Consider the following 13,453-nt stretch of genomic DNA (forward strand, 5'->3'; position numbering starts at 1 on the left):
CTAGGCTTGATTTAGGCTTGCAAACCAAGCGAGGGACATTGTTATCATTCCAGAGTCCCACCAAGTCTGGGCCGATAACGGCTTCCAGGCTAGGGTCAAATTTGTACATACTTGGTCCAAGTCCATCTTAAAATCCTATATGGAAAGGCGATGTTCATAATTAAAGTGAGTATGAAAAAGCGTGCCAAGAGTTTCGTTCTCACTTGAAATCATCACCAGTTATATTAAAACAAATTTGTTCTTCTGAAAAATACGAAAATGACGTTTACGAACTTTCTCTGAATAAATAATTGAATAAAAACTTTATCTAAATTTTTCTTCAAAAAGTGTAAATAGTCACGTTAAAGTATAACCCAAAACTTAAAGATCTTTTGAAGAATTGTGGAACGTCTTTTTTCTCGTGACAAAAAACAGGATCAACATATCAATCTCAAATTTCTCGTTAAATTGAAAAAAAAAACTCCGACTGAGTGCTATACAATTCTCTATCTCGTGCATATGTTCAAATCAAAATTCGAGGCAATTTTGATCGTTTTTATCGACGTTAACGCTATCGTGATGACTGAATGGGTTCCAGAGGATCAGACTGTCAACCAGACTTACTGTTTGCCAGTTTTGGCAACACTGCGAGAACGAGTTAGTAAAAAACGTCCCGATTTTGCACCAGGACAACGCGCCTACCCATAACGCGCTATCTGTGAAGCAGTATTTGGCCAATAAGCGCACTCCAGTGCTCAAACACTCGCCGTACTCACCAGATTTGGCACTATGCGATTTTTTTTTGTTTCCGAAGATAAAATCTGCTTTGAAAGGGATCCGATTTGAGTCGATGGAAGCGATAAAGCAAAAAACGGCAGAGCTCCTAAAGGAACTCACCAAAGAAGACTTCCAGCACTGCTTCGATCAATGGAATAAACGTATAGAAATGTAGATTAATTTTTAAAATAAAACCCTTTTTCGTAACCAGTCTCGATATTTAATAGCCAGACCTCGTAGGTCTAATTTTGTCTTCGTCTCTCAATTAATGTTTTCTTTTGACTCTTTCAAGTTTAACATGGTGTTTATAAATTTTACTTATTTCACAGATTTGACTAAATCATTTAGTTTTCCAACTCAAATACTTATATATGGATGCCTATCAATAGATTTAAGAAATGGGTCATCAATATACAATTAACGTGTAGATTAAATGACTACCAAACATTTTTCCATCCAGTTTAATATTTTCGTCTCAGTCATTTCATGTACCTGAACCCGGAAGGTATAATTATTGAGATTCAGTACTTTAATATGAAAGAAGAATAAAAGAAATGAATCTAATTATTGATACTTTCCAAATATTTTCTTGGCACCTTCTTTTCTAGCGATAATAACAAAATTCCACATATTAAAATATTTGTAATTTTTTGTTAAGAAAAATCAGAGTTGAATTAGTTTATATTTTATTTATTACCTTATAAGACAAGATTTTCCCACTTCCAAAACTCATTCCATAATAACAAACACCGACGATTCGTCCTTTTGAGAACGTGTGCCGATCGTTTAGAAGGAGGGATTTCGTATCTCCATCTAAGGACAACTTATCCTTATAAGGAGCCGATCGTGTCTAAATATGGCATTGGGCTGTCCTAACGCTACTTGTTTACATCCCACTTTTGTTATTGTTCGTACTACTTAGTCATAAAACGGGGTATCAATTGATGATAATCATTCACTGTTGTAACTTTCTTACCCTTTCGGAATGTTTATATGTATAAGATTTTCTTTTATTTGGATCAATTTATATTATTTCCAAAACATCTATGCTCAGGTTACACCAATTCATCACGGAAGTAAGCTAATTAAGTTTACTTTGAAACAAAAAGAGATAGGAGAAGTTAAGTATGAGGTGACTTAAGGCATGCGCTTAGTAGACAACCAAGTATTGGACGCGAAATTACGCTGTTGCCGAATCAATTAAACTGAATTACTAATATAATATAAAATTTCCAAAAACCGAGAAAGTGTAATAAATAATTAACCGATAATTCGACGATTAGAATGATGAATACACACCCTAGAATTTTATTTAGAAAATATAAAATTGAAAAGTTTCACTAATTTCTTTGTATAGGTACTATATTTACAATGAATACTAAAACTAGTTATACATTAATAACAAACAACAACTTGAGTATTTATTCTTAAAAGTTTATATTATATATAGTCATATATTAAAATCCCAATTCGTGAAAAAACTATTGTGTTATATAATGTATTAGGGGTGTCAGTTTTTGTATAAGTGATAAAAAAATTCTCATATTAGAACATTCAAATGTAAATATGAATATAAAGTTCAAATATGGATGCCATTTATAAATAGTTCTATCAATTATATTTTTGTAAATATTCAATGACAATGACAGTTTCTATTTCTTATTTGCATAATTTTATCAAAACTAGTGTTTTCGCATCTTTAGAAATTACGAAGAACACGTTATAAACCAATTTCGATTTCTAAAATAAATTTAAATCATGAGAATTTTCTCGCACCTCATAAACTGAAAGAAATTGGTTTCAAACTGGCAACGTTCCATAAATTCATTATGGGCGGCGCACGTTGCCCCACGGTTCGGCAGATCGTATTGTGCAGTCAGCTGTGATTGTGTTATACAACTGATTGTGTTGTGCGCTGCTTCGTTTTCCGTAGTATTCGCGAGTTCGTTTTGTTTTGTTACTTTTTTGTCAAACTGTGGTGCGAAATGGAACCCGGCGGGAGGGATTCCCGTTTCAATTTAGGTTATAGCATGAATTTATTAAGCGGTGAGACACCGCCGGAAATTTACGGCAACCCTAATTTAGGGAGACCGTCTACAAGTTTACAACAACTCTCACCTCGACATACTATGGTGTCTAGTGCTTGTAATCGCGGCATAAAATCGGATATGTATGATGACAGAGCTATGTCAAGTCAAGGTATGGGTCTGGATGGTTGTGTAAACGAAATTAACGAAGACTCCTACTCAATGCAATCAAAAAAATCACCTCCTAGTAATGGAAAGAAAACCAAAGGACGTGTTAAAATCAAAATGGAATATATTGAAAATAAACTGAGAAGGTACACTACGTTTTCTAAAAGAAAAACTGGAATTATGAAAAAGGTGAGTGTAAAGTTAACCTCTTTACGTGATTCTCTCGTCTGGTCATTCGAGTTGACGCATGCACGTGAGACATTGCGCACGCAAAAAGATACCGTCTGTTCATTCCCATGTTGCCAAGTTGATCTCGCTTTTAATCCTGATATATTAAAAATTTGTAAAATTTGTCTATTATGACATTGATTTGCTACAAAATATACGATTTCAATAAAATTCTTTATATATTAAACTAAAAATAATTAGTTGAATAGTGGAAAATTTCAAATTCCTCATATACATATGAAAATTGAACAGAATGTTAAACAAGTTATGATAACTGATGTGTAAAAAGTACAATTGCTAAATTTAAATGAATTATACTTTTTAAAATTCTCTACTTCATCGTGACAATATTGTGTATTCTATATTGGAAAAGTGTCACCCAATTTTTCTATTTAGAATCCTGATATTTTTTATCGATTTCTCCTGGTCAAAATGTTACGGTTTCAAAATTTTCTGGCCTTGCCATAGAATTGTGTATGTTTGGCAACCTAGCCACCGACCATCCTTCATATAAAAAATATCACAGGATATACATCTGCCAACAATTATCGAATTTCTCACTCATTTACATGCTTTTTATTTGTTCCGTCGACAGATTCTAATTATCTACTCCATAACAATATCGAATATCACAAAATTATCACGAAACGTTTATTAGTTTCCTTGTAAAATTGAAAGATCGTAACACGTGACCAAGATAATTATTGGACACAAGCTTTGTGGTACTCTGGTACTGTTACATTGTTGTCGGAATGTCGGTATTACTGAAATTATGAACATATGTTCATCTTGACAGTTGATGCAGAGAGATTTGATATTTTATGATTACACCAGGTGATTATTTTAAGCCGCCTTACGGTTTTTTGCCCCGGATGACCGTCTAAGATATCTATCTGATAATAATGTGAATCACAAATTTTTCCTCTTACAAGAATACGTTTAAATATAATTTTAGTCAATTCTCACAAATACATGAATTTTTTTTTTAAATTTTCGTTTTTAAGGCGGATTTATGAAAAAAAACATGGGGAATATCTCACCTGGAGATTTCATTTGGTTTTATTACTTTAAATGTGATCATAAACGCACTTCTTCGAATATAATCGTTCATAACTTTTTTACAAACCATCAAACGAAGTTCATATATTTTTGTTAATCTATAAAAAAAAACAACGTACATTTTGGAAAAAGAAAATTGGAAAATGTTTGTTTATTGATTTTTTTATCTTACTTAAAGGTTTCATATGGTTTTCTGACGTTAAAAGTTATCAAAAACGCTCTAGAAAATCGAAAAATCATCCGATTTTGATGAATTTCTTTTTAAATCTTCGTTTTTAAGGCGGATTTATGATAAAAAACATGGGAAATATTTCACCTGGAGATTTCATATAGTTTTATGACTTTGAATGTGATCATAAAGCACTTCGCATGAAATCATTCATAACTTTTTTACAAACGCAGTTTATATATTTTTTCTGTTAATCTGCAAAAACGAACCTTTTGCAAAAAGAGAATTGAAAAATGTTTGTTTATTAATTTTTTATTTCTAGCAGTCAATCTTAGTAAGATACCATTTTTTTAACGGTGAAAATTTTCAATTTTTCAAAGTTAACTTTTAATATTGTACACTTGATAAAAATATACAGTAATACAATAATTACAATAAAAAAAGTTTCAAATGATTATATGTGCAAAAATGTCAATTTTAAGATAAATTCTTATTATTTTTAATTGTAAAAACATAATAAATCAACATTTTTTTATATTTTTTTTTTCAATTTGTTCGTTTTCTTGTGTAGATTATGAGAAAAATATGATAACTTTGATTATTATATTGATTATTCGAAAAAAAGTTATCAACAATTATACGCGTTGAGTGCATTTTTATGAACATTTAAAGCCCTGAAACCAATATAAATTTTCAATTTTTTTATTCCCATAATTTTTTTCGTAAATTCGCCGTAAAAACGTTAAAAAAAACCATCGAAATCGGATGATTTTTCGATTTTCTGGAGCCAAAAAACAAGGGGTCTGCAAAATATAAAATTACCTTTTCCATTTTCAATTGATTTATTGTAATAATTGTTATTTGATATATTCCTTTTCCTCAGAATTTTATAGAAAATACTTTATCTTTATCAAAGTGTGACGCAGTTAAGAATCATTATTTCGTTATTATATTATCGACTAGGTAGCAAAACTCGTATGGAACCCGAATGCAATTTTTTGTACAACGTAAATGAAATGTAATACTTGGTTTTTGATACACATAGAGGAGGAAATTTCCTATTCAAAAAAACTGTATTTTCTTTTTCAAAAGTTAATTATTCATACGTTAATAATGTACTAAATTACTCATGTGAGGTTATCCACTTTTGCAATAAAATGTTAATAGAGGAGACTTATAATGAAATTATAATGGACTACATAATTTTACTATCGAAAATTAAGTGGATAAAATATTTTTAAAACGTCTTTTATACATATTTTACGATAAGATCCAAAAAATAAAAAAAATCATTCAACTATTATAAATTTCACCTAATTAAAAAAGAAAAAATCAAAAATTGGGATTGAACTATTTTGTGTAACGTCAAAAAATTATAAGTTTAACGTTTGAGTACCGAAGTCCAAAAATTTTGTCAAATTTTTTATTAAAAAGGGCACTTGAATATCGAATAAAACTTTTATCCTATGGTATAGGTTATCTGCTACTAAAATTCTTGGATATCTAGGGAAATTCCACACAGGATAGTGCGAAAATGCAAGAAATAACACATTTTAAATAATACGCCAAGAACGAATCGTATAACAAATCTATGTAGATTCTCAATATCTTTTTCTGAAGAGGTGCGGAATACAGACAATTAACCAGAATTTGGTTATACAATGTAGATAGTTTAGTAAGTTTTCCCATTGACATTGAATGAGAAGATAGAAAAATGCTTTCATCATATTTTTTTGTTAATAGTATCCATCGGATTAGTCAAAGAAAATGTAACAAAATTTTGGGGCTTCGATTCCAAAACGAACGACGCGCGTCTGCGTTAAAACATTAAGTTTAAGGATTTTTATTGGCGTTATAAAAAGTTCTTATATAACAATTTTTTGTTAATAGAATATTTATTAAGTATCCATCACAATAGTCAAAGAAAATGTAACAAAATTTTGGTGCTTTGATTCGAAAAAGAAAGATCAGCGCTCAAACATTAAGTTTAATAACTTTTTATGGCGTTATAAATAAAAATTACATCACAATCCAATACTAAAAATTCTTCTCGCAAATTATGCCGTATCTTTTCGGAAATAAGTTTTCAAAATTTGGAGCACCGTTGTCAAACAACTCACTGGAACATGCTCTCTGGTGATGTGGACTAGATTCCTAAGGCGTATTGAAAATAAGCAAAATAAAACCTGGTCCACTAAAGGTTTACGTATATTTGCAAAGAACATGTCACCTAAGGAAATTCTCGGATATTGTCTTCTTCAAAAATTACGTCAAACTATGCAGAAAAATTTATCAAAAGACAATAAAAATTGCCAAATATATTTATTACAATAGGAGACTCGTCATTTCTCGTAATGTTTTTAAAGAAACATGGTCCATTGTGAATGATCTAAGAAATAAGGCTTCTTCATTGTGTGGTTTAAATTATACCGTACCAACAAAGGTCAACTTGTAAGGGTTGATACAACAATGTCTTCTTGCAAGCCAAGAGAATGTGGAGTGCCCCAAGGCTTAGTACTAGGCCTTATTTTGTGTTTTGTGTTTATAAACGACATCAGTGGTAAAATATGTCTATTTGTAGATGACATTAGTTACTCTTGGAGCATCCCCGATCTCAAGGCACTTCAAAGGACTATATCTAGTGACCTAATCACCCTTGAATCATGGTGCGATTCTAATTGGTGCCTCAACGTTTTTAAAACTGAAGTTTTATCATGTAAAAATACATAGCAACCTTTTTATTAAGTAAAACCATCATTAACGTTGTTGAATCTGTAAAATTCTTAGGGCTTGTTGTAAACAATTCCTTGAAATGGGAGTTGCATATTGCTTCCTTATCTAAATAATCAGTTTCCAAAGAACTGAACTTATCCACCTCCTTAACAGTTTATTATGCATTTATCGAGTCGCATCTCCTTCCCATTCTGGGGTACGTGTGGTGCCACTCAATTTGAGCGAATCTTCAAACTACAAAAGAGAGTTGTTAGAGAGATTAAAAATTCTGACTCTTCCTTCCTTATTTATCTTTGAATTTCGGAAAGATCGTTACACGTCTATCCACTAAGGAACGCTGAGCACGACTTTTACCTATCTCCTCCACGTTCAGAAATAGTTAATGGGCTCAATATTTTACAATGCAAAAAATGCACAATCACTTGACAATTGAAATCAAATTGATATCAACTTTTCGCGCATTCCGCAATAATTTGAGGGTATATCAATTGGAAAGTGCCTTCTACCCTGTAAATATGTTGCATACTGGTTTAATTTTGCTACGAATATACTAATTATTACCTATTACTACTCCCTATAATTTTTTCTATTTGTAACTTTATTTAGTTGTTTTCATGTTGGTTTTTTAGTTTTTACAAGCTTCCGTTTACAAATTGTAACAATTTTTTGACTATAAAGCATTTCTTTCTCTAACCTTTTATTCTTTTTATGATAACAACTGTAGTTCCCCATAACGCCCAATTTACCATCTTTGTAACTTATTTCACAGTTTTAGGATCATATATTATTGAATCTACCTTTGAGTTGTACTTCAAATTCACTAGTGCGATTACAGTTCAAACTACTGCCACTAGATACAAAGTAATAAAATCTGAATACCTATATTATACAAAGAAACTAGATAAGGTTTATGGTTTTATATACTTAAGGTATGAGACGGGTCACTGGCGTTTCACAGCGTTTAATAACCGCTGCAGTTACTTCAAATTTATGAAACGTCCAAGAATTTTTCAGTTATATTCAATATAATTTTTCAAACTCTTGATAATGCAAGTTTTATTGGTTGTAAATTGATAAGCACTCCTTACAAAAGATTATTAGTATACAGTTTATGCATGATTGAGTGTGCTGATATATGCTTCATTAATTTAGTATTTTTTGGAATCGAACTGCGAATAAAATTTCAAAATTATATTATTCGCGTATCTGTTTTTGATCCATCTACCGTTTAATAGAACACGTAGAACCTAATAAGTCACATAAATTGAAGAAACTAGATTTCAATGAATTAAATATTCAAGATGCGTCATCATCATTTAGCTACGTTGAATTATTAAACACCGTTAAGAAATACGAATATTAAATAAGTATGGCATACTAGGGTTGCTATTTGAGTTTTTAGATAAACTGATAAAATTAAATATTAATAATTAGATATGGCTTTATTGTTTTTCAAAATATTTCGAAACAATTGTCTATGGCTCGTCTTGAAAGACCCATACACAGTTTACAGCATCGATGTTTTCCAGCACAGCAATTGATTTTGAACAACTGAATTCATTCTGTCGTTTAGCTTTGTTCTGTAGCACTCGCTCACAGTAGTCGCTCGTCCCCAAAGTTTTTGAAAAAATAAGGACTCAAACGTAAACACCCCACCACTGCTTAGTCAATAGTCCGGGGAAATAAGGTCAAAAAATCTATCAATGGGAAAAATGAAAAAAGCGGTTTGCAACCACATTTGAAAGCACTTAAATTCGATGGTATTTTGCTTATAACTTTTTCTGGCGTATTCGCACAAAAAAATCGTAGAGAACAAATTCATAGAAAATTTTATGCCCTATACGATGACGGAAGTCGATTTGTGAAATGAAAATTTTATTGACATGAAATTTTCCAAAAAATGAAAATTTTTTCGAAAGGTCGTGTTTTAATTGGCAACCATACTGAAAATAGCCGTATAGAGATCAAAACATAGGGAAATATAGACTATGGAAAATTTACGTTTTTTTAGATTCGGAAAATTCAAAATGGCAGCCGCAAAAATCGTATATATATGCTTTTTTTCAATCACACGTTGTTTTGGATTGATTCAGTACAGGAACATTTTCATTTTTTGGAAAATTTCAAGTCGAAAAAATTTTCATTTCACAAATCAACTTCCTTCATCGTGTAGAGCATAAAATTTCCTATGAATTTGACCTCTACAATTTTTTTGTGCGAGTACGTCAGAAAAAATACCATCGAATTTTAGTGCTTTTAAATGTGCTTGCAAGCTGCGAAGAAATCTAGGAAAGCGATGAGGGATCGGTGCACTAACGTTAAAAAATTATCACCCCTACTTTTTTAAATTTTCTCTTTATATATTTACCTCCCCAGACTGCAAGTTAGAAGTAAATTGTAGAATTTCTGTTTCTAAGAGTCAAATGATAAAAAACATCGAATACTCAACGTTACAAACGATGAGAAACAGATTATTTATTGTGAAATTCATTTGACGCACAAAATACTGCGTCAAGTGTAAAAGGACATAGTAAATGAATACTTAACTATACAAAAGTTTACAAACCATGAGAAACCAAGTACCAGTTTCGATTTCCCGAATAAAATTGCTCTTTGGAAACACATTTACAATTTCTTTAAATAAGCCCACATATTCGGTTACTAATAGTTTTTACCGCCGCGTTCTTCGACTGTCCTTTGAATCCACGATTGGATCCGTCCCCCCAAAACGTATTTTTCTTTCTCCGATATAAGCCAACTTAACTAATTGGTTTCTAATTGTTTTTATTCGTTTGTACCGTCGAGTATTTCGTTAATATCTTGATTGATCAATTAGACCTGTTAACTTGACGTATGCTGTTTTATCCCACAAAGTATTACACTGTTTAAATTCATACTTGGCTGTCCCTCAACAAATCCCGGTACAAACGATTTTCTTTTGTACTCGTAAATCGATTTGGCGGTACAAAACGATACGACCATAGTACAAATCGAATGGAAATAATGAAAACTCAATTATTGTTTACGGAGCAATCAACTTCACATTGGAAGCATCCTTGGATGCCCTCTTATGTGGCTGATCGTTTGGACGATATTATCAGGGTTTATGCTGCCGACAGTCTTCTCTACTTCATTTCTCCAATCCCTCCAGTGGTTACACACGAAGAACGTTTGTTCGGCATCATCGTGTTCACAATACGTACCTTCAAGTGTTTGTACTTTCTTCATTTTTTGGAGATACTGTGGGAAGTAGTCGTGTCTCTTCAGAAGCTGAATAATGTAGAATTTCTTTTCGTTTCACACCTGATTTTTCTTCTGTTTACCGTTGTTGCCACATCCTGTCGTATTATATCTGAGCTGCTTCTGTAAATCTTCTTACGTTCGAAAACCAGGAGGGTCAAACTTGGCTTCTGTACTATCGTCATAGCTTTGCAGTATTTCTTCTGGTGCCAGAAATTCCAAATACTTTACTTCCATCTAGCTCTTTCTTAATTATGATTGTTCATTATGAAGTTATTGATAATGTCATTTTTTTAAATCTCTGAATTTTTACTGAATACACTGTCACACGCGCGTTTCGATAACCGAAGTTATCGTCTTCAGAGACTAAAGGTAAACTTTGAAATCATCTCGATTGCATTTAGTGGACATATACAAAATAGTTGTTTTTCGTTGATGAAAGTATGTCTAAATATAGTTTTATAATGCCTAATGTAATTTTTGAATAAATCAGCACAAATCAACATTGAGAGCTATTATATAGTGCTCGGTTATTACAAATTCAAATTGTTGTTTTAACCAACATACACCGAAAATAGACGTAGAGCAGAATATAGATAAATGCAAGAAGAAATAAATTAATTCATGCTTCTACACATATTTTTATAAAATCTATTGAATTATTATTTTATTAAATTTATCGCATTCAATGTGAAACATGTTTTATTATAAATTTGACCCAAATAGCTGATTAATTTAAAGGTTTATATGATAATAACATTTATTTAAAAACGAACCTTTCGTGATTGCGGTTTTAGTTGCGAAACTTCTAAAAAGTGTGAAAATATGTTAAAAATGCGTTTGGATCATGCCCTAAAATATCAGGCTTTTCTAATTTCATTCAATTATCAGGACGATACAAATAAGAGTTATCTAGAAGTTTCTGGAATCTGGAATTTATATTGGATACAATACGAGACTAAATACTGGGTACTAAATAACGAGACTTGGCGCTAGAAAAAGTACGCATGCGCCAACGCTTAGCGACTGTCAGCTGTTGTGAAATTTCAAATGAAAGTTGGGAAAACTGCAACTGAAACTTATAATTTATTGAAACAAGTGTATGACAATGAATGTTTGTAGCGTCCACGTGTTTTGAGTGGTTAAAGCCTTTTAAACATTTCATTGTTAGACCACCTACCTTATTCGCCGGATCTTGCACCGTGCGACTTCTACCTCTTACCCAAGGTCAAATCAGTATTGAAAAGAATTGAGTTTGTTGAAGCGGCACGCGTCTTGAAGGAACCAGTCTCGTTGAAGGAATTGGAATTATTAGTACTTCTGGTTAAACTACGTGAACATTCTAAGTATGACTTGTAGTATATGAGAACTCTAAAAATTACCGATAAGCTCTGTATTCATATTAACTATTTCTCAACCTCGATCTCATTCTATCTTGTGTTATTTCACTCCGGATGTTTTATATTTGTTAATACCAATACAGCACCTCTACCTTGCGAAAGTGAATAGACGAGTAAAACGTACCTGCCTGTAAGTGTGTTTGGTTTAAACAGGGTACCAGACGTGAACTGATCCTTTTTTGTACCCCAATCGTTCTTTTTTCTGGATAACGAAATTTCAAAGCAAATACCATAATGGAAAATAAATTTTTTGCAAATAAAACAAAAAAAAACAATTCAATTCCAAAGTATCTTTATAAATAATACTGGTAATCAAAATCGTCTGAACTAGAGTCATCATTCGATTGAATTATGAAGGGTTGTAAAGAGGATTTAACATAGTTTTTCCAAAGGTCTTGGTTTGTGGTCATCCTCTCTGCAAAACAATATATTTGAATCTTTTTCATGTGTTCAGAAGATTGTTGAAGGTAACGCATCAAACCAAAGTCTTGTAGTAAGGGCTCACATTCGTTGCCTGATACAGAGCTTGCATAATTTACAAGAGAAACTTTTGTACATACTTTCCAGACTTGCACATTGAAGCTGACAATGGGGGTAGATGGATGTTAAACCCTTTTTTGGACAAGTCAATAGATTGGCTGATGTCACCACAAATATGAAAGAATGTCTTCTAGATTTAGCTTCTGATGACATGCTTAAAATGGAATTTTATTCCCAAAGTGTCGACGTGTTTTGGATGAAAAGAAAACACGTTTATTCAGAACTAGCAAGGGAAACTCTAAAATTATTAGTGCCATTCGCCACTTCATACTTGTGTGAACTGACGTTTTCTGCGATATTAGACATTAAGACTAAAAAGAGAAATAGACTGCAATTAGAAAATGATTTGATTATTAACGTTTCAAACGTTTCTTTTCACTAAAATTGTGTTCTTATTGTGTTCCTTGCCTTTTTCTTTCAATTGGCGACCCCCCGACTAAGCCTCCCTAGGGGTCGCGACCCACAGATTGAAGAACACTGCACTATGGTGTATTCATTTCTCGAATGGTGAAGGTATTATCACAAACCACCTATTTTCTAAACGTTTCACACAGATGACTCAAGATTGAATCAATTTTTTAATTAAAGCTCAGATGGATCTGCTTGTATAAGTATGTTGGTATACGTCTAACAGTTTCTCTTGATAATTCATTATCGTTGGATTGTGACCTTTTGAATGTTTATAGTGTTAATTTTTCAAAATAACTTCCAATAAATGTTGTGTATTTCATTGCGAATCTATTAATTTAATGGCTGCCGGCTATAAACAATACTAAACTAACTGCAAGGAGTTTATTATGAAGTTCAAGTAATGAAATTTATTAAAATTAGGTCTAATTACTTAATATGTAACATTTTAATCAGTTTTTGAAATAATCTTGTCGCCATCGAACTATCCTGGACGATCCGTTTATTCAGTTTTTTGTGTTTAAATCCACATGCTGAAAACACTTGATGCAATGTTTCTAAACTAACCAGACCAGACCTCCACCCCATCTTTCGTCTGTAAATCCTCTTACGTTCGAAAACCAGGAGGTCCAAACTTGGCTTCTGTACCATCGTTATAGCTTTGCAGCATTTCTTCATTCTCAAGGCGTCGGACCATCTTTCGTCTTCCTATGTTATGAAGTCTC

General features: G+C 32.1%; 1 protein-coding gene across 2 annotated transcripts in view; it reads left to right on the forward strand.

Moving 5' to 3' along the window:
- The first annotated feature begins 2,616 nt into the window (after positions 1-2,616).
- The window catches only part of LOC130443769 (serum response factor homolog), a 258,199-nt gene continuing 247,362 nt past the window's right edge, over positions 2,617-13,453 (forward strand). For both annotated transcript variants that reach the window (XM_056778577.1, XM_056778576.1), the window contains exon 1: positions 2,617-3,140. In XM_056778577.1, the coding sequence (XP_056634555.1) occupies positions 2,742-3,140 (399 nt within the window). In that variant the 5' untranslated portion in view covers positions 2,617-2,741. The remainder of the gene's footprint in view (positions 3,141-13,453) is intronic.

This window comes from Diorhabda sublineata, chromosome 5 (genome assembly GCF_026230105.1).
Source record: "Diorhabda sublineata isolate icDioSubl1.1 chromosome 5, icDioSubl1.1, whole genome shotgun sequence".
Taxonomy (NCBI): domain Eukaryota; kingdom Metazoa; phylum Arthropoda; class Insecta; order Coleoptera; family Chrysomelidae; genus Diorhabda; species Diorhabda sublineata.